The sequence below is a fragment of the Sinocyclocheilus anshuiensis genome, unplaced genomic scaffold (assembly GCF_001515605.1).
Source record: "Sinocyclocheilus anshuiensis isolate Anshui unplaced genomic scaffold, SAMN03320099.WGS_v1.1 scaffold1662, whole genome shotgun sequence".
Classification (NCBI taxonomy): Eukaryota; Metazoa; Chordata; class Actinopteri; order Cypriniformes; family Cyprinidae; genus Sinocyclocheilus; species Sinocyclocheilus anshuiensis.
In genome coordinates, this window is record NW_015545835.1 from 907084 (window position 1) to 934883 (window position 27800).

At 38.9% G+C, this 27800-nt stretch overlaps 1 protein-coding gene across 1 annotated transcript in view; it reads left to right on the top strand.

The window, feature by feature from the left end:
• Positions 1-1441: 1441 nt before the first annotated feature.
• Positions 1442-27800, top strand: part of LOC107698424 (ERC protein 2) — a 94720-nt gene continuing 68361 nt past the window's right edge. The window contains exons 1-6 of the mRNA XM_016499426.1: positions 1442-1555; positions 2947-2991; positions 12081-12236; positions 14800-14967; positions 16140-16307; positions 27530-27667. Coding sequence (XP_016354912.1) covers positions 1442-1555; positions 2947-2991; positions 12081-12236; positions 14800-14967; positions 16140-16307; positions 27530-27667 — 789 coding nt within the window. The remainder of the gene's footprint in view (positions 1556-2946; positions 2992-12080; positions 12237-14799; positions 14968-16139; positions 16308-27529; positions 27668-27800) is intronic.

A 27800-nucleotide genomic window follows, 5' to 3' on the forward strand; every position in this document is an offset into this window, starting at 1 on the left:
AAAATTAACTTAAATGATTTTAGCAAATGGCTGCAATATAACAAAGAGTGAAAAATTTAAGGGGGTCTGAATACTTTCCGTACCCACTGTACGTCCACAGAGCTGCCCTGTGGAGAAGGGCGGACCAATTGCTTGTTTGCTACGGTCCCCCTAAGAGGGGTCTTCCTGCTACAAAGCAGACCCTCAGCTGGTGGATAGTTGATGCCATCTCCATTGCTTATGAGTCCTCTGATCTCCCCTCGCCATTGGGGGTCAAGGCTCACTCCACTAGAATTGTGGTGGCCTCCAAGGCCTTTTTAGCAGGTGTGCCTAGGCAGGACATCTGCAACGCTGCGGGTTGGTCCACACCCCTCACGTTCATCAGGTACTATGGCCTAGATATGCGAGCTACACTGGGCTCTTCTGTTCTCTCACCCTAGCTTCCACAACTGGGCAGGGATTTGTAAGTCTGGGTAAGTCTGGGTCATGGGCATACTCGTTCCCTTAGCGTTTCGACGCAGCTCAAGTTCCTGAAGGGGAACGTCTCCAGGATACGCATGTAACCATAGTTCCCCAAAGGGAACGAGATGCTGCGTCTCAGTGCCATACTTCCGGCATCCCTGCAAGCACTTGCTTCATTCCTAGAAGCTGACGCCGGTTCCACCACACGTGCTTTTATAGCTTCCTGGTCATTACGTCACCCGCCCGTGATGTCTGGCCCATCTATTTGACTGATTACACATGTGATTCAGAGCGTGGTCACGCTGAAGGCGTTTCCTTAGCGTTTCGACGCAGCGTCTTGTTCCCTTCGGGGAACCATGGTTACATGTGTAACCTGGAGACATTTTCTTCATATCATAGCTGATTTATATGTTGAATAACTTGATAGAGTATGGTACTGAGAGGAGAAATGACTATGTGCAAATAGAAGTGGTGCAAAGCCTATTGAGGTCAATCCTGTTGACATTTTGGCTGCAAAATCAATCTTACTCATTGTTTCTTTTATGCTATTCTGTAATGTCTCACAGACCAATGCAAAGAATACAGGTCTGAAGGTAAGGGTTTGCTGACAGATCTTCTTGCTGTGGGGAAAACACCTCACATGAATTATTGATAATGGCTGCCTGAAGGCGTGTTTACCAGCCTGCTGTGTTATGAGAGAGAGATCACATTTTAGACGAAGGAAGCCATACAGTTAAAAACAAAAATGAAATTAATAATAGATAGAGACAGATACCTGTAGCACAACTGTTCAGCAATGACATGTATAGAAGAAAACTCAGGCAGAGAGAAAGGAACTACAATCATGTACATGTAGCTTAGCTGTCAAAACATCACAAAAAGGAATCAAATACAGTTACAGAAAGAGCAGTTGGTTAAAATGAGCACAAGAGGACGTCATATTCAGGTCAGTCTAAAAAAGCGATAGAAAGACAGAGAGGTGCTGCACTGGCATGCGAGAATGACGAGTCGACATCCCTGTTTCTATCGAGTTCCTCCACAGGAGTTACACAGGAGAAACCAGCTAACAGATGCCACCCAGACTAAAGTCCTTAACACCGTCATCAGTGTGAAGGTGAGATCTTTAACGCTGATTCTGCAAACACGTAAACTTATGTCAGATCGTGCAAGGGTATAATGTATATATATTGCCATTTTGTTTACAACATGCAAAATACCCAGATAGCACAAAGAACAAGGTCTAGCTGTTTTGTTTGTTTGCTTGTGTGTGTTTTTTTTTTTTATTGACTCTCAAAGGTCACATTTGCTATTCATGATTTTAACCAGTGATTGTAATGCTTTTGGTTTACATTTCTTTGTACACAATATATCTTAAAAGTGTTTCTTTAATTTGTAAAGAACATGCTGATCTACACAACAAAATTTAATCCAACAGAAAGCTCACAAGAAAATAGTAATGGATTCAGTAAAGGAATGTCAGTTGTCTGCATAGTCTAGTAGTGACCACTAGGGGGGAGCCAAAAATGCTGTGATGGGGAAGACAGAAAACCTGCCACTGTTTCCCATCAGGATAACCCCAAGACACTCCTAAATAGGGTTGAGAGAGAGAATTCCTCAGATGAATCCATTTGCAAAACACGGTAATCATCGACATCAAACTTGTCATTAATTGAAATTCTATAATCACTTAGATGAACTAGATTATATTTTAGCTATTAATCTCTTTACACCCAAAATGCTAACACACACACACACGCACACAAAAATGAAATAATGAACAAACTTGCCAATAATGACAAAGAACTTGGGACAATATTTGAACCTGGAAATCCCTTTCCAGGGGATTGGATGAAAAGCCGTGAACTGGCTATCGCTTTACTGAATTAGTCAAACGTAAAACTCTTAAAGGGGAAAACACTCCACCACAGGCAACAAAACTTTCTTAAACATAACAAGCACTGTATGTGAATTCTGTCACATCTTTAAGTGTATGCCGCCACAACTCTGTGCTATTTAACTTTACCTGCTGCATGATGTATCCAGACTGTAGGTGTATCCCAGTCTGCTCCCTTGTTCAGTATTCAAGGCACTGACAGAGAATCAGCCATTTTAAATCAGCCATTTTTCCCCTTGTGCTATATATATATATATATATATATATATATATACAGTATATATAACCTACTGTAAGTTTCAGAACACAAAACTTCCTTGTTAGTCCAATAAACACCTTTAATTAAAACCAAGCTGCCAAAACTACTTGTTTTCTACTTCCAGGTTTTTATTACATAAGCAGCTAATTCTGCATTCTGCAGAATACATTCTGCAGCTAAACTGCTTTCTAACACACTGCTCTTATTGCAAATGGTGAAGTTTGTGCTGTATTTGTGTGTGGGTAAGCAGCATCTTTTTATGGTTATCCCTGTGGATGTAATTTGATGTATTTTGTATGCATTCTTATACAATTAAAGTGTGCTGATATATATGTCATGTCATGTGTTTCAGAGAACATCACCAGCTTTGTGTTATGAGCCTGATTTCATATGGAAGGTATAGTACACACAACTTTTTCTCTTGTATGCATAGAATTGCTTGTCAAAAAATAAAAATGAGTTGTCAATCAAAATGTTAAACTGTAATAACACACATTTTGTTTTTAGTTAATGCATTAATGCATTCAGTCCCAAGAGAACTAAATAAAATAAATAAATACATAATTAGTAAGGCTCTTTCTTAATAATGAACTAATAAGCAGGTGTTATACATATGCAATTAATCATACATTAAGTTTCGCAACCCTAATATTATATTGTATATCTAAGTTAAATTTTACATTAATGTTGTGAACTTCTTTTCATGAATTTCATTGTATTCATGTTTATAACAGCATAATGCACTTTTAATGCATTTAATGCACTTTTTTCCATGCCACTTCCTAACAGGGTTGTACACCATTATAAATTAAATTCTGATTTCTATAGAGCTTGAAAAATGACAAAAAAAAAAATATTTTTTCAATTATGAATTTGTATAGTCTGTTCACACCAAGGTAAATGTTGTGTAAAAATTATTTGCGATAAATAATTTAATTTGAATAAATCATTGTTAATGTGTCTGATCGAACCACCACACACATTCTTATGCCGTGACAGAAATCTGTGACAGATTTCTTTTGTTTTTAGAGCTGTTCTAATTTCTAAAAAACAATTATCCAAGTCATGCTTTAAAAATTATATAAAGGTCTTTATAAAACTGGCTATTTCATAATAGAACATGTAAAAAAGACAGCACAAATAATGTGCTGCAAACCCACATTCTAATCTATTTTCCATCATGTTGCAAAAAAAACAAACAAAAAAAAAAAGAAAAAAAAAATAGATAAAAAAGACAACCTATAAGATTTGTGCTTTTGGTCATGTGCCTGGCATCACTGCTATAACATAAAACTACATCCTGCACACACAAACAGACTATCTTGTTAAGAGCAAGTGAATAGTGTTAGAGGTTGCCAGAAACAGAAAGTTTCTGTTTGTGTACCACTGTATTTCTGATTTTCCATAAGCACCACCTACTGAATTAGCATCTTTGATTTGCATTTTTTTTCATATTGGTCTGAAAATACAAATTGCATGTAGAAATCAGACCAAATTTTCAGGCTGAAAAATTTGTGCTGGTGTGAACAGGCATTTAGATGTGACATTTTGCTGAATAGATTTTTTTGGTGAGCCGATTTTATAGTTATATACACAGATGAACCACAAGCAGGCCGTTCAGTTCCAGTACGAATCTGGTCCGTGGACTTCAGTCCGATTGCCATCAGAGGTCGCTCGTCCATTATGTTGACTCTCTCACTACACAGACTGTTACACGTCACCACGGACTACATTTCCCATGCTCCTCTTAACTGATTACACTCTCTCACCTGCAACCAATGACACACACTATAAAACACCCACTCAGATCCTTCTCATCGCCGAGTATTGTTTGCTCATATCGCTACGTTAGTGATAGCAATGTAACGGAGCCCTTTTCCAAGTCTTTTATTAGTTCCTAATTCTAGTCTAGTCTAGTCTCGTTGTGTTGCCTGATTATCTGCCTGCCTTGGATTTCTCTCGCCTTGTTGTTTGGACTCTGTTTGCCCCTTTACTGGACTATCGCCTGTTTGTGGATTACTCGTTTGCCTTGCCCTCTGGATTACGTTCGCCGATCGAAGACCCTCGCCTGCCCTGGGAATACTCTTTGCCTTGCCTGTGATGTACCTGTGCTGTTATCTGACCCTTGCCCATTTTTTCGACCACACCTTTGTAATAAAGCCTTGCACATGGATCCGCACGTCTCATGTTCTGATTACTCCGTAACAAATACATTGCGGGGTTGTGGTGATGTACTGTAGTGTAAACCCGTTTTTGATTGGGTTCATGTCAGGTGAATTTTGAGGCCAAGGCATTAACAGAAATTCACCATCATCTCCCTCAAACCACTCCTTGATGATTCTGGCAGTGCAGATTCTGGCATGGCGCATTATCCTGTAGGTAATGCCCCTTAACGGCCAGGACCACAGATGCCATAAATGGGTGCACTTGGTCCGCAATGATGTTCAGATACCTGACAGCTTTCATTAGGTCATTCCATTATCAGCAATTGGGATAATGGGGCCTAAAGTGTCCCAAGAAAACATCATGTTATGTATTTAGTGTCCGGAATTGGGTTATCCTGCAATTGCTGTATTATGCTCTTGAGGGCATGTGACCCTGTACAGTATATACTGTGAACAATTGCTAGTAAAAGAAGTTCAAGTTATTAAATGCACTCGGCCTCCATTGTGTGTTTATTGTATAGCTCCATCGAATATACTGATATTGGGACAAACGCGACAAAATTGGCGATGAGGAGTGGAAATATTGATTTTAATATTATACTGGTACAGATTGATATAAACCAACATACTTTTCTGACGAAAATGAGTGCACATTGTTGCTGAAAACGCTGACAGCAAGCAGGGGGTCAAATCAAGATAATCCACGAACAGAATGGCGACTATCGGGCATGTTGATGCTTTTGATGAGACTATCGACCAGTGGACAACATATATTGAACGGTTTGAACACTTCACAATGTTCAATGATATTGACGAGGAAAAACAAGTACCAGTGTTGTTAAGTGTTATGGGCACTAAAACGTACAGTCTTCTACGTAACTTGATTGCACCTGCTAAACCAGGAGAAAAGACGTATCAGGAGATTGTTATGACGTTAACAAAACATTTTTCGCCAAAGCCCCTCATAATAGCAGAATGATTCCATTTCCACAAACGCAATCAAGAGGAAGGAGAGACGTTTGCACAATATGTAGGAGTTTTAAAACAACTCTCTGAACATCGTGATTTCGGTAAACACTTGGAGGATGCTCTAAGGGATAGATTTGTTTGTGGATTACGCAACGAAGCGATACAAAAGTGACTTCTCACAGAGGCGGCACTTACTTTTCACAAAGCTGTAGCGATCCCGGTGGCCACGGAGACCGTCGCTCGCGAAGCGCAGCAGCTCAGCACTTCCCTTAAGGCAAATGCAATGCATGTTTCCTCACCCAAACAGCAACGCAATTGCAAGAGATGTGGGAAAACGAACCACACGGATGAGGACTGCTGGTACAAAGATCAAGCCTGCCATTCGTGTGGAAAGAAAGGCCACATCGGACGCGTGTGCAGAAATAAAATAAACTTTGAGAGAGAAAGAAAGCACGAGAAAAAGTTTAAGCCATGTAAAAGACAGAGTAAAAATGATAAAAGACATGTGCATCATTTGGATGCTGGAGGAAAACAAAGTGGTGAGTGGAGTACAGATACAGAGAAGGAAATGTCACTGTATATGGTAACCAAAAGAGAGCAACTCGCACACATTTAATTAACTCCAGAAATTGAAGGAAACATGATTGAGATGGAATTGGATACAGGCGCTGCTGCAGTGTCGCTAATTTCAAAGGAAAAATATGATAATGACTTGTAGCATATTCCACTGCAACCGACGACATAATTTTAAAATCATACACTGGAGAAGCACTAGCACCAGTAGGGGTCATCAACGTAGCGGTAAAATTGAACAATCAGTCTGCACGATTGCCACGGTATGTGGTTAACAGTGATACCCCACCATTATTTGGTAGAGCATGGCTGAGATCTATAATACTTAATTGGCAAGACATAAAAACAGTCAAGCATGGAGTTGCAGACTCTATAGAAACTGTGTTAAAATGGCACTCCAAAGTTTTTGGGAAATAACTGGGCACCATGGAAGGAATTGAAGCTAAAATTAGGCTCAAGCCTGATCATACTCCAAAATTCTATCAGCCGTACGCTATTCGACCAAAAGTAGAGGCTGAATTGAAACTTTTAACAGAAATGGGAGTGATTTCACCAATACAGTACAGTGAGTGGGCCACACCTGTGGTACCAGTGATCAAGAAAGATGGTTCAGTGAGACTGTGTGGTGATTTTAAAGTGACACTCAACCCAGTCATTTGTGTGGACCACTACCCACTTCCACACATAGTAGATCTTTTTGCATCTCTGGCTGGTGGTCATTTATTCAGTAAGCTGGACTTGTCAAATGCTTACTGGCAGATACCAGTAGCACAGGAGTCGAGGAAATCACTTTCCATATCCACTCAAAAAGGGCTATTTTGCTATAACCGTTTACCCCTTGGGATTGCCCCGGCTCCTGCATTATTTCAGAAAATGATGGATCAAGTTCTCTTGGGGATTCCAAACACTCACTGCTATATAGACGACATACTCATAACAGGACGGGATGATGAGGAACACCTCAAGACACTAAACCAAGTTCTCACTAGACTGGAAAAATATGGTCTGAAATTGCAGCATGAAAAATTTGAATTTTTCAGACTCACTGGAGTATCTGGGTCATTACATCGATGCCGCTGGACTACACAAATCACCAAAAAAGATTAAAGCAATTATGGAAGTGCCCACACCAGCCAGCATAAGTCAGTTACGCTCTTTGTCAATTACGCTCTTTCCTCAGAATGATTAACTACTTTGGCCGTTTCATTCCAAATTTGGCATCTGTCTTGAATCCACTTAATTCTCTTCTCTGTAAAGAAAAAAAATGGTACTGGAGTGTGGCCTGTGAAAACTCATTCCAAGAAGCAAAGGATCTCCTTACCTCACCAGCTGTACTCACGCATTATGAGCTACCCAGAGCTACCCATTCATCTCGCCTGTGATGCTTCCCCATATGGGGTTGGTGCTGTGATATCGCATCTGTGCCATGATGGTGAGGAAAAGCCAATTGCTTTCGCGTCCAGGACACTCAGTAAAGCAGAACGAAATTATGCTCAGATTGAACGTGAGGTCCTGAGCATAATTTTTGGAATTTGCAAATTCCATCAGTACTTATACGGAAGGAAGTTTACTCTCCTCACTGATCATCAACCGCTAACTGCTATTCTTAGTCCCAACAGGAGCATTCCACCCATGGCAGCAGCCAGAATGCAACAATGGGCTTTGCTTTTAGCCGCCCATGATTATGACCTTGAGTATAAGAAAGCAGCTCAACATGCTAATACGGACGGACTTTCACGGCTGCCATTGCCAGTGACACACACAGAGAAAGGTAGCCACCCTGCCTGTCAGTAATGCTGAAATTAAACGTGACACCCTAATGGATCCCACCTTGTCATCTGTGCTGGACATGGTTTCATCTGGACAGTTCCCCAAACCTAAAGATGTACCCACAGACTTGCTACCTTTCATGACTCATCGTCATGAGCTCACAGTCATGCAAGGATCTTTAATTTGGGGAAGTCGTGTTATTGTACCTCCCAAACTCCGGCACTGGGAGGTCCATCCTGGGGTGGTAAGGATGAAACATCTGGCTCGTAACTACATCTGGTGGCCAGGTATCGATGGACATGATTTAGTCTGGACATGACTGCCAGTCGTGTCAACGTATCCAAAATTCCCCCTGTCCAGCACCACTTCACCCATGGATTTCGCCAACTCATCCTTGGGAAAGGATACATGTGGATTTTGCTGGTCCCTTTTGAAGGCCATATGTACTTAATTGAAGTTGATGCACACTCTAAATGGCCTGAAGTCTCCATCATGGACAGCACTGCCACAAGCAAAACCATTCAAGTCTTGCAGGGACTTTTCAGTCGTTATGGTGTCCCTAATATCATTGTCACTGACAACGGCCCACAGTTTTGCGCTGAGGAATTCTCATTCTTTCTGAAGACAAATGAGGTGCAACACATTCGCTCTGCACCCTATCACCTCTCTAGTAATGGGCAAGCTGAACGTTTTTGTCCAAACACTCAAACACGCTCTGAAAGCTTCCAGGGGGTCAGCTTCTATCCAACAGAGACTTGATGAATTCCTGTTAACATACATAAATACTCCTCATGCTACTACTAAGGACTCACCTACAATGTTATTCCTCAATTGCAAATTAAGAACCCAACTAGATCTCCCTAAACCTTGTCTTGCCAGAACCATGAGTTAGTCCCAGGATGCTCAGCAGTTATGATGCCAAGAACACTCTAAGTTGAGAGAATTTCATTTTGGAGACTCCGTCCTTGTTCGTGACTACTGAGGAGGAAACAAATGGATACCTGGAGTGGTAATATCAAGAACGGGACCTGTCTCCTACATCGTTAACGTGGGTGCTGCTCGATCCTGGAAACGTCATGTGGATCAAATGTTGAGACAGGGAACTCCATCCTCTGACACCCCAGTTGAACCAGATGTTCCTGTTTGTTCTGATAATTCCCAAGCACATTCCCTTCAGGAGAATATCAGTGAAAAGACTAACGATCTTGTGGATGTGATAACTGATAGCTCAGGGTCAGGTAACATGGACACAGCATCTTCTGAGATGGCAAAAACAAGAGAGATTTTAAAGTGCTATCCTACCCGTCTCATTAGACCACCTGACCGTTATCAAGCATCTTAATGTATATTGTTAAAGAAAGACTCATACCGAGTAAGTTTGAGTAAGATGTGCTAAGATGTGCTGGTAATACTTCTTTGTTGTCTATGGCTGCTTTTATTTAAGTTGGGAGGAAATGTTATGTATTTAGTGTCCAGAATTGGGTTATCCTGCAATTGTTGTATTATGCTCTTGAGGGCGCTCTGTGACCCTGTATATCGGCCTCCATTGTGTGTTTATCGTATAGCTCCATCGAATATACTGATATTGGGACAAACACGATACATCACCCACAGCATAACACAGCCGCCGTTGCCATAGCCTCTGTTGGTAATCTGTGTATCTGCTCTCGGCTGTCGACGTGATACACCAGGAATCTTGATTTGTCAGACCAGGCCACTTTCTTCCAATCATCCACGGTCCAATCTCGATGATCCTGGGCAAATTTCATGCATTGTTGGTGATGGCACGCAGTAAGCATGTGGACCCAGCTGGGTGGTTGGCTACACAGACCCATACATAGAAGGCTGTGATGAACTGTGTGATGTAACACATTGCCCTGGTCACCACTTTTGTAGCTGCTGATGATTTGTCACACTGCAGCCCTGCAGTTGCAACAGTCTGCTGTGCAGACAGTCTCCGCTCCCCTCTGGCATCAATGAGCTGCAGACGACACAAGGCTGGACGACAGTTCGTCGTTTTGCCATCTGTGCACACTTTGATATGTACTCACTACACCGGCATGTGTACAACCCACAAGGTATGCCATTTCCAAGATTGAAGTTCAGAGGCACTGTGCTATCACAATTTGTCCTTTATCAAACTCCGATAAATCAACAGCTTTTCTCATTCTGACATCAAACACTCTACTGACTGAAAGTTGGTCCTCAGGTGGTATATATACTGCTTTGTGAACTGCACCTGCTGCACCATTCGGTTGCCAGGCACGCTCATTGCTTTTGGCTGGGGGTGGTCGCAATGCAATGGTTCATTGGTGTATATAAAGAAGTAAACTTATAATTTGAATTCTATATGTGACATTTATAAAAACTTGTTTTTGAATAGTTTTTGTGTCATTTTATAGATTTGATTAAAACACTATAGATGGCTCTGAATTAGATATTTTTTTATGGTGGAACAAAAAGAATCAAAAAGAAATTGTAGAAAAAGTAACCATATTCAATCTTGTGACCTATACTGTGCCAGGGAATTGTAGTAGCTTTGTGATTGTTCTGTCAGGGAAATGGAGAGAGATGAGGCGAGGACTCAAATGCAGGAACGAATGGGCATTTATTAATAGTAAAAACCAAACAAAACTAACAAAAACTACCCCGAGGGGGAAAAACAGGCAGGCGGGCAGGCCGGCCAAGACAGGGCACAGCAAGGCAAGGCCAGAGGAACATACACACGTATGACAATGACTCTCAGACATAAACAATGAAACAGCACAGGAATGCAGACACAAGGAGAATAAATAAAACAATAAAATAAAAAAAAAAATTAAAAAAAAAATAAAAGTTACGCCTTCTTTCTTTGTGTGAACATTTGGGCGGCTTATTCAAATCTTCCCACATCGTGACGTAGACATGTGGGGTGTGTAAGAACGAGCCGTTTTAGGTAGGTGTGGCTGACTCTTAACTTTTATAAAGAATATCTCTTTGGATTTGAGACTTTAGTCTTGTTGATTTTGATTGCTTCCATTGTCCTCATTTGTAAGTCGCTTTGGATAAAAGTTTCTATTAAATGTAAATGTAAATAGGGAGACAAACGAGGAGAGTAATGAGGGAGACACAGGTAACTGAGGCCCTGTCCACACGAATGCGGTTATTTTTAAAACCGCAGCTTTTTCTACGCGGTTAGGCCGTTTGTCCACATGCAAATGCAGCACCAGGTCAGTTATCGTGTAGACAGCGAAACCAGAGTTTTTGGCTTGTGATGTTGGAGCCTGCGCTGTTATCTCCGCATACTGGAAACTTTTTCAGGCTTCTGATTGACCAACATGGCTTTACGGTTGAGATTATATCGCCACCTGTTGGTTTGGCATGCTCTTGACAGTGCTTCATAGCATGCGTTTGCATTTTGCGTTTGCGTTTTCATGTGGACGGAGATTTTTTTTTAAACGGAAGAAGGAAAAACTCAGTTTATAAAAATACCCGTGTACGTGTGGACATGGCCTGAAACAATAATGAGATAACAAGAAGGGCGGGGTAAGACAATAGACAGACAATAGCACAGGAAGCCATGTGCTCAACAAACAGACACAGTGACCTCTGGTGGCCATCTAAGGCACACCAGCTGAATACTGTGACATGTTCATAATCGTATATAGAGATAACATCTACTACTTGCTGTGGAACCTGCAAGCCTGACATTTGGCCTAGTTGTTGTACATCTGAAAATCTGAGTTTTGAATTTTAGAATTTTAGAATTTTCTAGCTTTACTAGAACTACAATTTGAAATTAAGGAAATACAGAATTTCAGGAAAGTTTGTCAAGACAAACTTTCAATGTTGGCTTTGTGTGATGATGATAATAGATAAAGTCTTCAAGTTGGAAGATTCAAGGCCTTACAGACTCAGATAGATAAATAGATTAGGTTAACAATCATTGTTTGTTTGAAATATATTTTTGACCTTCTTGCTCCATAACATCACACACTTGGCGTTTTTGTAAATCACATATCCCACACAGGACACCAAAATTGCATCACTGGAGCGGAATATTCGAGGCCTGGAGGACGAGATCCAAACGGTAAAGACAAATGGCCTTTTGCACACAGATGGCCGGGATGAAGACTTCAAACAGATGGAAGTCTATAAGAACCACTCAAAGTTCATGAAGAACAAGGTAAGAATGGACTCTCTGCACAGAAAGACTGATGGAGGGATGGGTGGACAGATAGGTACTTTCATCTAACACTACTAGTAGTGACATTAAAAACTTAACTACATTTTTCAGTAGCTCATCTTTTTGTAGCATGATAGAAAGTTTTGTCAACCTGTATTGCACAAGCAGCTTTGGAGCTGAGAAAACTGAGGGAATCACTAAACGTCCTAAAAAGTCAAATATGCAGTACAAAGATGGGCTGTGTCTGTAATCCCCCCTATACCCTTATACAGTATATTGCACTATTTGAAGGAACAGCCACGTGTAGTGGTGTTTGAAACCACACAGGACATCATCAGGTGCACTCATTCACTCCCATAATGTACCTCAATAATGAGTGTACAACCGATGTATGGCTTGCTGAACGGTTTGCTTCTAGAGAATACCCACTCCTCTGCGAGCGTCACACTGAATTAATTGCCACATCTAGCTAAAAGATGCTGCATGATGCACTTTCTGCACACTCAGTGTCTGAATTTGCTTGCTCGTTTTCATTTACTCATTGAGTGGACTATATTAGTGGAGTAATGTAGAAAATAGTAAATGGGGGATTTTCAAATATATCCTCAGATTCATTCAGATTCGATTCTGCAAACAAGACAAATCACATTTACTTATGTAGTGCTCTTCACGGTACACTGTGGCTGCATCCAAAATTGCATATTTCAAAAATGATTCCTGTAGCTCAAACAGTAGAGCATTGCATTAGCAACGCCAAGGATAAAAGTGACGTGACGTGTAGGCCAAGTATGGTAACCCATACTTAGAATTTGTCCTCTGCATTTATCCTATCCAAGATAGTGCACACACAGAGGCACACTATATATTAAACAGGCACACACACTGTGAACACACACCTGAAGCAGTGGGCAGCCATTTTTGCAGCTGTACCCAGGAAGCAATTGGGGCTGCCTTGCTCAAGGGCACCTCAGTCGTGGATATTGAAGGTGGAAGAGAGTGCTGTTGATTCACTCCCTCCACCTACATTTCCTGACTGAACTGAGAATCAAACCCAAGAACTTTGGGTTACAAGTCCGACTCTCTAATCATTAGGCCACAACTGCCCTAAGCACTTTCGATAAAAGCATCTGCCAAATGCATTAATGTATATACTCTCTCAGCAGTTACTTATTTTGAACAAGTAATTAATTTGCGATGATTAAAGAGGTATATTTGATATAGTTTGAATGTGTATGAATCTACTGCATCCATACTGTCGTCTGTACTGTACATCTGTCATTTTGTCGTCATCACCTGTCCTAGGTATGTAGTAGAAATCAGTGAATGCCACCATTAATTGTGGCCAGAACCCTCTGCAGATCACCACAGCGTGTGTGTCAAATGTTGATTATCGATTGAGCCTATGGTAACTCATATTGAGCCAGTGGGAAGAACAACAACTCCACTTTGAGTTGACCAAAGCCAGTGAGCATTGTTACATGAGCTCCATGACATGTACAACACCAACTATGTCTAAAATATGTCTAAACCTGAATTTCTTGAAACCAATTTAACATACAAGTTACAGGAAAGTTGTTTGAAGGAGACCAAACAGATCCCTTAAAGCCTTTGGACAATCTGGTATACCTCTCATCAGTTTGCATCAGAGTTGTCAACCCATTCTACCGTGTTCTACCGTGAACTAACTTATGCAGTGGACTTTCTGGAACTGGCAAAAACACAAAGCTGATGGTAGCACCGTGCACTGCAGTATCAATGAGAAAAGCGCCAGAATTTGGCAGAAAACATCGTGCCACTAGGAAAGAGCTTGAGCCGGGTTGCCTAGCACATCATATTTGAGTTAAGTTGCTACCTGCAATTGTTCAGTAAGATAGCATTTGAGCAGGTCGCCTACTACTGGCTAAACAGCAGTTTTGCCTTCATGTTTCTGGACAGAACTCCTTCTTTACACCTATTGCCGGTATGATGTAACCCAACCAGTATCACATTATGTTCGTTCATTCGTGTCAGAAGAAAACTGCTATGTTCAATAATTGAATGTATTGCTCAAAAATCTGATCATGAAAATGTGGTTTATACAGGTGCATCTCAATAAATTAGAATGTCGTGGAAAAGTTCATTTATTTCAGTAATTCAACTCAAATTGTGAAACTCGTGTATTACATAAATTCAATGCACACAGACTGAAGTAGTTTAAGTCTTTGGTTCTTTTAATTGTGATGATTTTGGCTCACATTTAACAAAAACCCACCAATTCACTAATAAATGAACTTTTCCATTACATTCTAATTTATTGAGATGCACCTCTATTACTTTCAGAAATAAAAATGTCATAATTAACAAACAAATCTAAACTAACAAATTCCAAATAATATCATTCGCCGAGATCAAGGATGAGACAGGAAGGCAACATGCAGAACACAATTTCTGCTATGTCACGGTTTCATCTCTCTGTTAAATTAGTTTTTTAAATGTTTTCCTAGTTCTATATTATGTTTCCCCCCTCATTGTGTTAACGTGTTATTCATTGTTAATTGTCTGTTTATTTGTCTCTATGTCTCAGATTGATCTGCTGAAACAGGAAGTAGTAAAGAAACAGTCTGAGTCGATGGCACTGCAAACTAAGCTTGACACACTGAGCAATCAAAACTCGGACTGCAAACAGCACATAGAAGTCCTGAAGGAATCTCTCATAGCCAAAGAACACAGAGCTAATATCCTTCAGGCAGAGGCAAGTATTTCCATAAAACATACATTTACACGCATCTGTCACACTTTTCACTCCCATAAATACCAGCATTTGACTGTTAATGCAAAATTTTATAATTCTGACAGGACTGAGGGGGTCTCTATAGACTACAGTGAAAATATTTTTTGGGGGAGCCAGTGTTCTTGTTAATGAGGAAAAAACATTGTTAAGATCATGTCATCAATAATTACTGTTGCGATAAAGAAAGAACATTGAGTCTGAAAATGCAGTTGAGGGCAAAATCCCATAATATGAGAAATGAGATTTTTGATGTGTTTTGTTTTTCCATTTCACAGTGTAGCGGCTATGCAAATAGACACTGTCTATAACTGAATGGTGTACCTCTCAGGTGAAGAGTAACCTAACCCTCAGTTCTCACATTCTCACTGCATTTTTAATAGCCTGAAATGCTGTAACCTGCATGCCCTGCCTATAAACTGGACTTGAATATATGTGTCTTTTAAAATTAACAATAACCATCCTAAATGATGTAGTCAATAGTTTTTAACAGTACTATATCACTAAATTATTTACCTGAAAAACAGGTGTGCAGAAATTTCTGGGACCTTTCTGAATCATAACTCAGAGGGGCAAAGTCATTAAACTAACCTTTTTCAGCAGGGGCATTCAGAGAACATTGGGGGCATTTATTAGGGCCATAGATTTTACTATGACCTAAAATCACTAAAATCTGCCAATTTACACCAATGTGATTAGACAAGATGGTGTGTTTTTCCCATAGCAATGACACTGTTTCTGTCAGGTTTTTGTAATGAAATCATCCAGAGTCTAAGTGACTAGCATCCAGACCCACACACTATAACCAAAACTAACTAAACCCAGACACCTGCCATCTGACAAGGAGTGTCCGTTCTTCCAGGCCCTCAAAGAGAATCATATGTACCAGGAGTCTTCTTTAGGAAGACCAACATAAATTATATGAATTAAAATAAAAGACCATGCCCTGAATGACAGACTGTTCTGACAGCACTGTCAGAAAAAAAAGAGACCTTACTCAAAGAAAAAAAAAGAAAAAAGAATAATAACAATAATAATAAAATAAAATAAAATAAAATAAATTGAAAAATAATATATCACTTTGAAGATTACCATTGTTAAGTTTGAATTTCCTCTAACGGACAGTTTGTCATTAGGTGGACGCTCTACGTCTATGTCTGGATGAGAGAGAGTCATTCCTAAACAAGAAGATCAAACAGACCCAGGATCTCATAGAAGAGAAGGGAACACTAAACAGTGAGATGTGTGACCTGAAGGATATGCTGGAGGTCAAGGAGAAGAAGATCAACATTCTGCAGAAAAAGGTACACCAGACATATTTGAAATGTACCAGTGAGTAGTGAAGTACCTCCCTTATGCACTTAACAATGAAGAGGACAATGCATTTTGTCCCCCTCAAAAGCAGTTTTACAAACGGATTCTTTATTCAACAGTAGCCTACTGTACTAAGACCAACGTCTATAGAAAGCCACATACTATACAGATGTTGAAAACTGATTGGCAATATGATTAAATACGTTTATATATGTCCATTTGTGCAGCCATAGCAGAATGTTTTATAAGCTTTCTGCAGGATGTTTGTGTAGTAGTAGCAAGACCAGCCAGATCAAACATAAAACTTTAGCATCATTAACATGCTAAAAGTTTATCCTAAGGGTTGTCATCATAGGCGACTCGAGGGCCATTCTGTTTAGTGAATCTCACATCAGTCAGGTTGTTGCGACACATCAGAAGGGTTTGGATCCATTTGCAGTTTATTAAGAATGGTCAGACGATACAGGGTCAAATACCGGCAAGGCAGAACAGCAGAGACAAGGCAGAGGCAGAATCGTGAACCAGGCGAGAGATCGGGGCAGGCAGATAACAATCAGAGAATCAGGAGACAGTCCAAGATCAAAGCACAGAAAACAAACACGGGTATAACGCTCGGAAATGACAGCCGGGGCAAATCAAGACTTCGCAATGAGTTTGTGAAATGGTGTGGCTTATATGTGTGTGTGTAAATGAGATGCAGGTGTGATTGTGTAATCAGTCCCAGGTAAGAGGGATGATGGGAAATGGAGTCCGAATGGGAGATTGCTAATACTCTGGGGACAGTTCCCTCTGGTGGTGCGGAGGAGGCGGTACGGGAGCCTCCTCTGTAACACAGGCGAGCTATAATGCACGCAGTTCTAGTGTTATATTTAGCTTTACAACATAAAATGTTTGTGCTTTCTGTTTTTTGCATGATGATAAATTGCATTTTTATGTAATTAAATTCAAAATCATCAGATTTATCAGAGAGATTGTGACCTGTCAAACCACTTGTTTGACTGACATAAATAGAGTGACCGCTCTTTAAAGCATTGTGCATGGTTATCTAACCATTATTGTAAGTTGTAAGATCAGATCATCTTTGCCTTTTTTTAACAATGGAGCAGTTTGTAATTAAGACTACAACTTCAGTTGCTACTTCTTAAAATGACCATTTGTTGACATTGTCAAATAATGACAATAGCACCAATGAAGCGAGTTGGCAAAATAACTCTAGGAAATATAGAGATAACTGAAAAAAAAAACACTTGCCCTGGATATCATACGATGCCACCCAAAGCAAGGTATTTTGTGAACTCTGCTCTAAATCAAGCAAGAATCTTATAAAGCCTTTGTGAAGGATGGCTTTTCAAAAGCATTAGAATGATGCTGCCTAGGTGGGGATCGAACCCAAGTATCTGGTGCCCTAAGTGTCAGATGTTTCCCACTGAACTCCCCTACAGTTGAACCCAAGAGCAGAAGAGCAATGAACCAGGATACTTGAGTTTTTAAAAATAAGAGTAATCTTTACTTGAGGAACAAAAAGATAGGTAAAAAAAAAAAACAATAAGGTACAGGCTTCTCTCAAGAGCAAGAAAGAAAGATCGTATCTACACCGTGCTGTGGTTACTATTGCTAGCATTGCCAATGCTCTAAATTCATGCAAACACAAGCAGATAGACGACACAAGAATTGCTTTATTGCTTGGTTTATCACCCATACAATTATTTTTGCATGCCAGGGATTGGCAATTCGAGGGAATAGAGATGGGGATTCCAATTTAATTCAGTTAATAAATTTATGAGCGCAAATTGTCCCAGTGCTGAAGTCATCGTTGGCTCGCAAGGAATAACTGAGTAGCGGGTTATTCTGTAATTTTGGTGTGTTTACTGCTGTAACATCTTAATTTTCCACCAGGGATCAATACAATCTATTCTTTGCTTGTTCTCTGTCCATTGACAGTTTAGGAGACTTCATGAATATTAGGGCTGTTTAATAACCTCACACACAAAATAAACTAATAAAATAACATAAATTGATATTATAAGGACCACTCATTAGCCCAATGATGGAATCCAACAGCATGGGTGAAGGTATAATGCGTGTAGGTATTTTATCTAATCCTATGTAAAGTTTTACTAAATTATGAGGATTCAGTATAAATTCGATTATGGCTCCATGTTTAATCTGACTCCAATTTCAAGTGATCATTCAATTTAGATTGTTTCTATTTAGGAACTAATCTCAAACATTGGTTATGTATTATTTAGTTTCATGATGCCTGGGGTCATGCATCTCACAATCACAAATTCCCCAGTCTGATTTTAGTCAGAGGGTGTAGGTTGACTAATAAGTCGGCCGCCTACTGCTTGCTCTTGACAAAAAGTATAGTTTAGTTAGTCTCTTTCATACAACTTGCTAAATCAGTGATAGACAGAAATAAAAAGGTCTCTGATGACATGCCTACTGCTCCATTCATTCACGAGCCTTAAGTTTGTATCTATCCTGGCCATAGAGCTGAGGTAACATCAGCCTCCACATACTCTTCTAGTCATAATGTTTAATGAGAATCCAAAATAATTTATTTGTCAGGCAAGAATGTACTATGGCAATTACATTATAAAATAATGAGAATCCAATTCAGAAATGATAAATACATAACAGAATCTAAGAGTGAGAGATGTATACCTGACAGCAAAGAGAGTGTTCTGGGTGCAGATATTTCACTCGCACTGTGCAGGGGTTTTCTGGTTACAGAATCCCAGTGACTATTTTGCCTCTTAAATACTCAGACCACTAACAAATAAATCTTCAACTCTAAGTTGTAAAACACAGAAGGCCTTTGGGTTGGTTGGAATCCCATCACCCAAGGGTCACACCTGGCCAGAGATAGGAAAACATTCACATCAGAGACCTTGTGAATGGCACACAGAAAATACAGATTTGTGAGAATCATCCTCAGATTTAATCCTGAACTTGGTGAAACAATTATCTTTATTTAAAATAGGTTTCAAGCCTCCCAAATTCAAAAGGGTGAATGTAGCTTAACTAGAGTGTGACATTTACAACACCAAGGTCATGGATTCCCAAGGAATGGACATACTGGTGTATACTAATGTATACAATCCATGCACTGTAAGTTTGGATATAAGGATCTGCCAAATGCATCACTGTCATGTAAATGAAGACAACATGTTGCTTCTCATTTGCATAAAGTTGATTGCCAACAATCTCTGTAACACAGGTTGCCAGAAATTCCCCATTCTCATTGAAAATCAATGATATCCAGATATGTTATTGCTATAAATTGTGCTCACTGCCTTTCATTTGTAGAGTGATCTTCTGAATGTGATTTCAAGTCAAGTCAAGTCTGCTTTATTGTCAATTCTTCCACATGTACAGCACATACACACAGAGAATTGAAATTGCGTTACTCTCAGACCCTTGGTGCATACAGATAACACTAACAGTAGAACATAAATACAGATAGATTCAAGAGGATGTGGTACAAATTGGGGCAGTTTAGACCGGTCATAATCTTGACTCCTTCGGCTGTTTCAGTGGTAAATCTGCATGTATAACTGGAGCCAAACAATCTCAATTTAGAACAAAAATGCTCTCAATTTAGAGTCCTGCACAGAAAGGCTTGTGTTTAACACACACAAATGCAATGCACTCCCAGTCCCACAGACGCTCTCAATTACTACCAAATTCACATGTATTAAACACATGTATTGGATCAGATCTTATCTATTGACAGTTGGGACACTTACATAGACACATGTAAGACAGAATTTGAAGAATGTTTGATCTGAATACATTATACAAAGAACTGTAAGATTACCTGGGCATGGTAAGTAAAATGCTTTCTAAGCTGGAAACTCCTAAGTTTTCGGCCATCCCACTTTTTGTTTTTCAATGCTCTTCTCTTATAGTAATCTAAAAAGACTACACAGAATAGTTTAGCATGGTAATGAATATGACAATGGCAAAAACAGTGCTAGCAGTACCTCAAAAGTAATTGGAATCAAATAATAACTATTGACCATGCCAAAAGAGTTGAAAAGAAAAGTTTTGAATGAGGAAAAGAAGGGTTCAATTCTGGCTTTACTGGCAGAGAGATACAGTGAGCATCAGGTTGCTTCTTTCCACACAAGGACAAGCTGCAGACGTTGGGGAAAACAAAGCTACAGACCGGCAGAGGGCGAAAACGACTCTCCGCTGACCAAGATGAACGACAACTCATTCGAATGTCATTTAACAACTGTAGGATGACATCAATTGACCTTCAAAAAAAAAAGGCAAATGGCTGGAGTAATGTCACCTTCTCTGATGAGTCCAATTCTCAGCTTTGCCCAACACCTGGTCTTCTAATGGTTAGACAGAGACCTGGAGAGGCCTACAAGCCATGGTGTCTCACATCCACTGTGAAATTTGGTGGAGGATCGGTGATGATCTGGAGGTGCTTCAGCAAGGCTGGAATCGGGTACATTCGTCTTTGTGAAGGGCGTATGAATCAAGCCACGTACAAGGTTGTCCTGGAAGAAAACTTATTTTCCACAACTCTGAGGATTGTTTTTTCCAGCAAGACAATGCTCCATGCCACACAGCCAGGTCAATCAATGTATGGATGGAGGACCACCAAATCAAGACCCTACCATGGCCAGCCCAATCTCCAGACCTTAACCCCATTGAAAACCTCTGGAATGTGATCAAGAGGAAGATGGATGGTCACAAGCTATCAAACAAAGCTGAGCTGCCTGAATTTTTGCATCAGAAGTGGCATAAAGTCACCCAATAGCAATGTGAAAGACTGGTGAAGAGCATGCCAAGATCCATGTAAGCTGTGATTGAGAATCAGGGTTATTCCACCAAAAATTGATTTCTGAAGTTAAAACATTAGTATTGTGTTGTTTAAAAATTAATATGAGCTTGTTTTCTTTGCTATATTTGAGATATGAAAACACTGCATCTTTTTGTTATTTTGACCAGTTGTCATTTTCTAAATTACAATATATTTATTTGGATTTTGGAAGAAATGTTGTTAGTAGTTTATAGAATAAACACAAATGTTCATTTTACTCAAACGCATACCTATAAAACCAATAAAACCAGACAATCAAACAACTAGTTACTTATTAGCATGGATATTACTAGCATATTGTCTGTTTATTAGTACTTATAAAGCACATATAAATGCCTTATTCTGCGTGACCGTATTTTAGATCCCTTAATCCACCCCATACCTGAACTTAACAACTACCTTACTAACTATTAATAAGCAGCAAATTAGGAGTTTATTGAGGCAAACGTTGTAGTTAATAGTTAACAATGAGAATTGGACCTTAAAATAAAGACCAAACAAACAAACAAATAAAATTAACTTATTCAGCAACATTATCTTTGCAAGCACAGACAGTTTTTTTTATTCAATTTATATATTTATCATCAAAGATAAATAAATAAATGAACAATTGACCATAATTACTGTATACAAGATTTAAATAAATAAATAAAATAATTGTTAATAAATGTTTAATCAGTAATAAAAATTATTAAAGATTAAAAGATAAGATTTCAAAAGGATTGCACAGTATGTGGCAGTATGCACTAAGTAACTTGCCATTAAACAAAAGCAGAATGTCTTGCTTCTTCTTAGTGTCCAATTCTATGGTGATTCCTGTATTTGGCGTTGTGCTGAGAATGTCTTTGTGTCTTCATCGAGAACATACTCTGAGTTGACTGAACTTAATCCTAGCTGTGTTTTTGGAATCAGTTATGAGTATTGTAGGTTTATGATTTGTTGGTAAGAGTGATGCATCTTTCCAACTAAAATTTCCTGAAATGAATGAATGAATAAAAATAGTGTCATTATTCAGCTCCAGTCATTTCAGTGCTGATACAGTTCAGTTCAATAAACTGTGTAAAGTAGTAGTAGATGACTGGCTTATCAGTGGCCTTAAACACAATGAACGTCCTTCTTATTCAAACTGTGTTTCTGTCCTAGCTGGTCCTGGCATGACACGTTCATAGCTGGCCATAGAGAAAATATAGACTACACACACTCTTCACTCAAGTAGAAGTACATATACTCAAGTTTAAAAAGACTCTGATAAAAGTTGAAGTACTGATTACACTTTTCACTCAAGTTGAAGTAAAGAAGTATGGGCTTTGGCATGTACTTAAGTAAAGAGTAGCCATTACTAGTGATGGGAGAAATTAACCTTTTTGAAGCTTCGAATCAATTGAACCAGTTGCTTTGCAAAACGATTCACTGTTTCGAAGCCCTCGAAACACCACACAATGGTGATGCCTGCTGGTCAAAACTGTGTAAATGCAACAAAAACTCAGACCAAAATATGCATAAACATTTTACAAAACAAAACAAACAACAACAACAACAAAAAAAACGCTTACAAACCCATTGTCAATGTTTTATTTAAAGTATAATACATTAAATGCAATTAAAATAATAAAATACCATTTAATATGAAGTGTCTGTATAATGTTTTTTATTTTTCTAATTATTGTTATTTATTTACAGGGCTTGTTTGTTTTGTTTTATGGAGAGCTTGTCTAAACAGGCCAACAAGAGACTATTAACTACTTCTCATCCTTTTAATTACACAAAAGTATCATTAAAAATGTCTACAAATTGATAAAATTGATCCAAGATCAGGTAGAAACCATAAACACTGGTTCAATGGTTCGATCTTAATGAACTCGCATGATTCACGGGTTCTCAGAGATCATCTCCCCCCGTCGGCAAACCATTGAAATTTTGAAACGTTTCAAAACAGTTATGACGTAACAAAGCCTCGTTTACTGAAATCATATGACTTTGGCAGTTTGATATGCGCTCCAAACCACTGTTTAGAAACAAATGGTTAGCAAAGGTTTCGAAGCTTCACAAAGCAGTGCTTCAAAAACGCCCATCACTAGCCATTACTACTACCTGTTTCGGTGTCATGCTGGTATCTGGACCTCACATCATATTAATACATTAATACAAAAAAAAAAAAAATTACAATTCTAATTGTGTTAGCTAATGAATGTATCCAGGCTGAACAACCACCATGTAGAAAAAAGCTGAGAACAGACTAACTTGATGGAGAGAGAGAGAGCGAAAGAGAGAGAGAGAGAGAGTAAAACTATTTGCCATCACCTTGGCCACATTCTAGATTGTAGGGTGATTCCGCCTCTTGTCCTTGGAAACAACTCAAAATTACTGTGATTCTTTAAAAATGAATGAGTTATAATGTAAATTTTGTTGAAATGCAAACAGAAAGCAAATTGAGTGAAAGCATAATTTACACGTGTTTACCCCGTTAACATGCTGGGAGCCTATAACTATAAATCATTAGATATGTCTAAGGTTTTATTATAAAACATTAAATCATTATCATAAAAAAAAAAAAAGGGTAACTATAATTTCTTAATTTGTTGTCAGGAGCTAATGCATCCACTGAGAGAATTTCTAATTTCCAATTTCTTTAGAGAAAAGTGTTATTTTTCCTATTTTTACCCAAAATAGGGTGTTGTGAGCATTAGTGAGGACACACTGTTTCATTCATACTCGCCCTTGTGCAGAAACTCCTCGAGTGAGACTCACAAATATAATAGAGCTCATGACGATCCAGGAAATCCCTAATATGACCGAAGACATCCAGCTGTCTTGATTGGAAAAAAGTATGGACTCTGCCTTTTAAATACATAATAACTAACAAGGTTAAAGAAATCTCATTCAAATTGTTTCACAGATTTTACCCAGCTAAAGTGTTTCTGAAAAAGTGTAAATCAGACATACTGATATTCATATCTTCTGGGATTGTCCTCACACACAGCTATTTTGAATTTAATATTTTTATTTTATTAATCGCAACGTGCTCCCGAGTTTCTCTTTGTTTTTTAAGGATGTACTGTTCGGCTTCTTTAATATACAAAAATATCAAATTAATGAATACTTTATTATTAACCTATTATTACTTCTTGCAAAAATTCACATTCACCGCTGTAAATTCACTCTTTTATTATTTATTAGTTTAAAAAAAAGATGTTCAACAGTATACTATTTCATCTTCCAAGCTCTTAAAGCTCTTAAAACGTATTTCACCTTTTTAATTTATTTTGTTTAAGCTTTTGTTTTGCATTATTTATTTATTGTTATATTATATACGTGTATAAAAGGTGCTTTGCTTGTAATGTCACTTCTTTGTACGTACTTTTGATATTTTCTGTACTTATATTTTTGATACCTTGGCATTAATTACAAAAAATAAATAAATAAAAATCTTGAGCACCAGAGGCCCGTTTCAGAAATGAGGTTAATGAGTATGTTAACCCTGAAATGTGGGAAACTCTGGGTTTTCCATTTCAGAATGGAAGGTTTGTCAAACCCGAGAAAGCAGGGTAAGTCAAGCCCGTTTCTGAAAGAGAGGTAACTTATACTCGGAGTCAGTTATCATGGTAACTTACTCTGTGAACCTAACCTGGGCTGCGTTTCCCAAAAGCATCGTTAGCCAACTATGGTCGCAAGTTCCGTCATTACCAACATAGTTCAACGATTCGGTGTTCCCCGAAACCATAGTTCAAACGAAAATTCGCAAATAGCGTCGCAAACTTACTTGGTAGGAACTACAGCTCTCGACCTGTGGTTAGAAGCATAGTTTCTTGTTAACAAGGGATATGGGCTTAAATAAATATGCTCTTGGGCACAATAAGCAAGCTAGCATGCAGTACAATCTATATACTCCATTCTATTTAAATATAAATGCATTTTAATCTATGTATTTTTGCGCATCCTCTAAAAGCGCCGTTTTTGAAGAGTGCGCATGTGCATAAAGGGAAACAGAGTCTTTTCATACAAACGTTTTTTTTGTATGACGTAAGAGGGAACCCACGATGAATCAAACATCAAATAAAGCAAAATGACAGTTATCAGGTGCCATGTTCAATACAGCAGCATCTTAGAGATGTCTAATCTGTTAAATAGCAGAAGTTATTCCTCCACCACATGCGTGTGACGTCATTAACAATGGCCCTATGTTGTTGAACTAATGTGGTTCAAACGACGGAGATGCGACCGTGTTCTGGAAACAATCGTAACTAGCTAGTTAATTTCAACAACAATGCATCGTACTATCGTGGTTAATCAGCGAGTTACGTCATTGTATGGGAAACGCATCCCTAGTCAGGAGCAGGTTTTCTTCGTTAAACCTTAAACCATTCTTTCAGTCTCCTCCCCCTTTTTAAAGTGTAAGTAACGTTTAAATACTTCATTCATTAATTCATGCTGCAAAAATGCTCTTCTTACTATGTTGGAATCTAAATTAAGAGCATCTTACTTAAAACAAGAAAAATAATCTTAATGCAAATGGAAACAAGATAATTTTTTCCCCCAAATGGCAGATAATTTGCAAAATAAGAAAAATACACTTGAAAGACTAAATACTAAATATGCCATTTTTCTTATGTATTGACTCGGAAGGATGCAGACATCTTTTTATCGGGTGCTGTTGCCATGGTGAATCTCGAAGGTGAGTTTCTCGAAGGTGAATTTCGGAGCTCCATTGATAATGGCTTTTCATAGTCGTGGTGCATGCGCTAAACCATGAAACCATGTCAGATCACAAAAGAAGTTATTTAAAACATTCGACTGATGTTATTAAGTGAATTTGGACTAAAATCATGTCATTAAATGGTCTCTTTGTTGGACAACAGGTTTGTAAACAGGCTCACACACATTGCAAAACTGTATCGCACTCGTGCTACTGTGGTAAATTTATTCATCTGGGCCCTGGGAATGTCTCTGTCATGTCAACATCACTAACTCCCTCTGTCTCATCCATATCGTGAGCCATTCTTCTTGCTCCCTTCTGCCTTGCTCCCTGGGAGCTTCATAGACTAGCCTACATCTGTAGTGGTGATAGGAAATGATACGCCAATGAGGGGTCATGTTTTCGGTATTACATTAGGTTGAAAAAGGTGCGCAATAACAAGAAATAATCTTGATCATGCCACCAAATACAGGTTAAAACTAAAATAACAAGCCTGGGTTAAAAATGTAAGAAGTAGAAAGTACAGATATTTGTGTAAATAATGTAAGGATTGAAAGTAAATAGGTCTCAGAAAAACAAATAGTAAAGTACTGATATCAGAAAAATCTACTTAAGTACAGTAACTTGTTACTTCCCATCTCTGATCAATCAATCAATCAATCAATCAATCTATCTATCTATCTATCTATCTATCTATCCATCCATCCATCTCAATGTACATACCTGGGTTGTTGTTCTAGATCAACAAAGTGCTTCCATTGTTTTCACCTGGAACTATACATCAGTCACTTTTCATCTGGAAACACAGATGAGAAGGCTTTTGTTATGAGTTGGCAGTTTTGAACCTTTCAAGAAAAGCAGAAGATGCTTGGGCCAGTGGCCACTAGAGGCGGATAAAACTCAGGGGTGTCAAACTCAATTCCTGGAGGGCCAGAGCCCTGCAGAGTTTTGTTCCAACCCTGCTCCAACACACATACCATGTAGTGTTCAAATAAGCCTGAAGGACTTGATTCGTTGGATCAGGTGTGTTTAATTAGGGTTGAATCTAAACTCTCCAGGGCTCTGGCCCTCCAGGAATTGAGTTTGACAACCCTGGTTTAGGAGAACCTGGACTCTGTGATGACATCACACTATCACAGGGAGTTAACCCTGCTCTTCTAAATGGCTTTTGTAGCTTTTTGGCAATGTATTATGGGTTAATGACTGGAATGCAGGTCAGAGTAGAGTAAGGGAGCATGAATGTATTTTGTCCTTTGCAGCAGTATTTTCAAAATGAGAAAGTTTTGTGTTTTATTGCAACAGTGCAATAATTCCATGTCTATCAGCTATGTTTGAATTTTTGTAGTATGGATAAAACTAAATATTGTTACCTGTATTGCATTTCAGTGGGTTGCATGTTCTATTAAATAGTGGGTTAACATCATTAAGGAAGCTGATCAGCTGTAAGTTGCAGAAACATACAAAACTACTGCATCACTGCTGAAGTTGAACTTAGTGATGTACAAGATTTCTTCTTCTTCTTATTATTATTATTAGTAGTAGTAGTAGTAGAGTTTTTTCCCCCTAATTCGGCCCTGCATGGTACTGTACATATTGATTACATATATTTAGCTTTTTAGAATTACTTGGCAAAGGGTGAATTCTTAACAGTGATTATTTTTCTCTGTGTCTCTCAGGCTGAGAACCTGCAGGAGCAGTTAAAAGACAAAAACAAACAGTTGGACAGTTTGGGGGACAGAATGACGTCTCTGCAAGCCAACTCCAGCAACACGGACACAGCTCTCGTTACACTGGAAGAGGCTCTCTCTGAGAAGGTGCTGTATATATGTGAGAGAACAAGAAAAAGACCATCAGTGTGCTCATTTATTTACTGTCGGTTGTTATATCATACAAATAAACATCAGACACCATAAGGCAGGGGTGTCAGATCCTGCTCCCAGAGGGTCA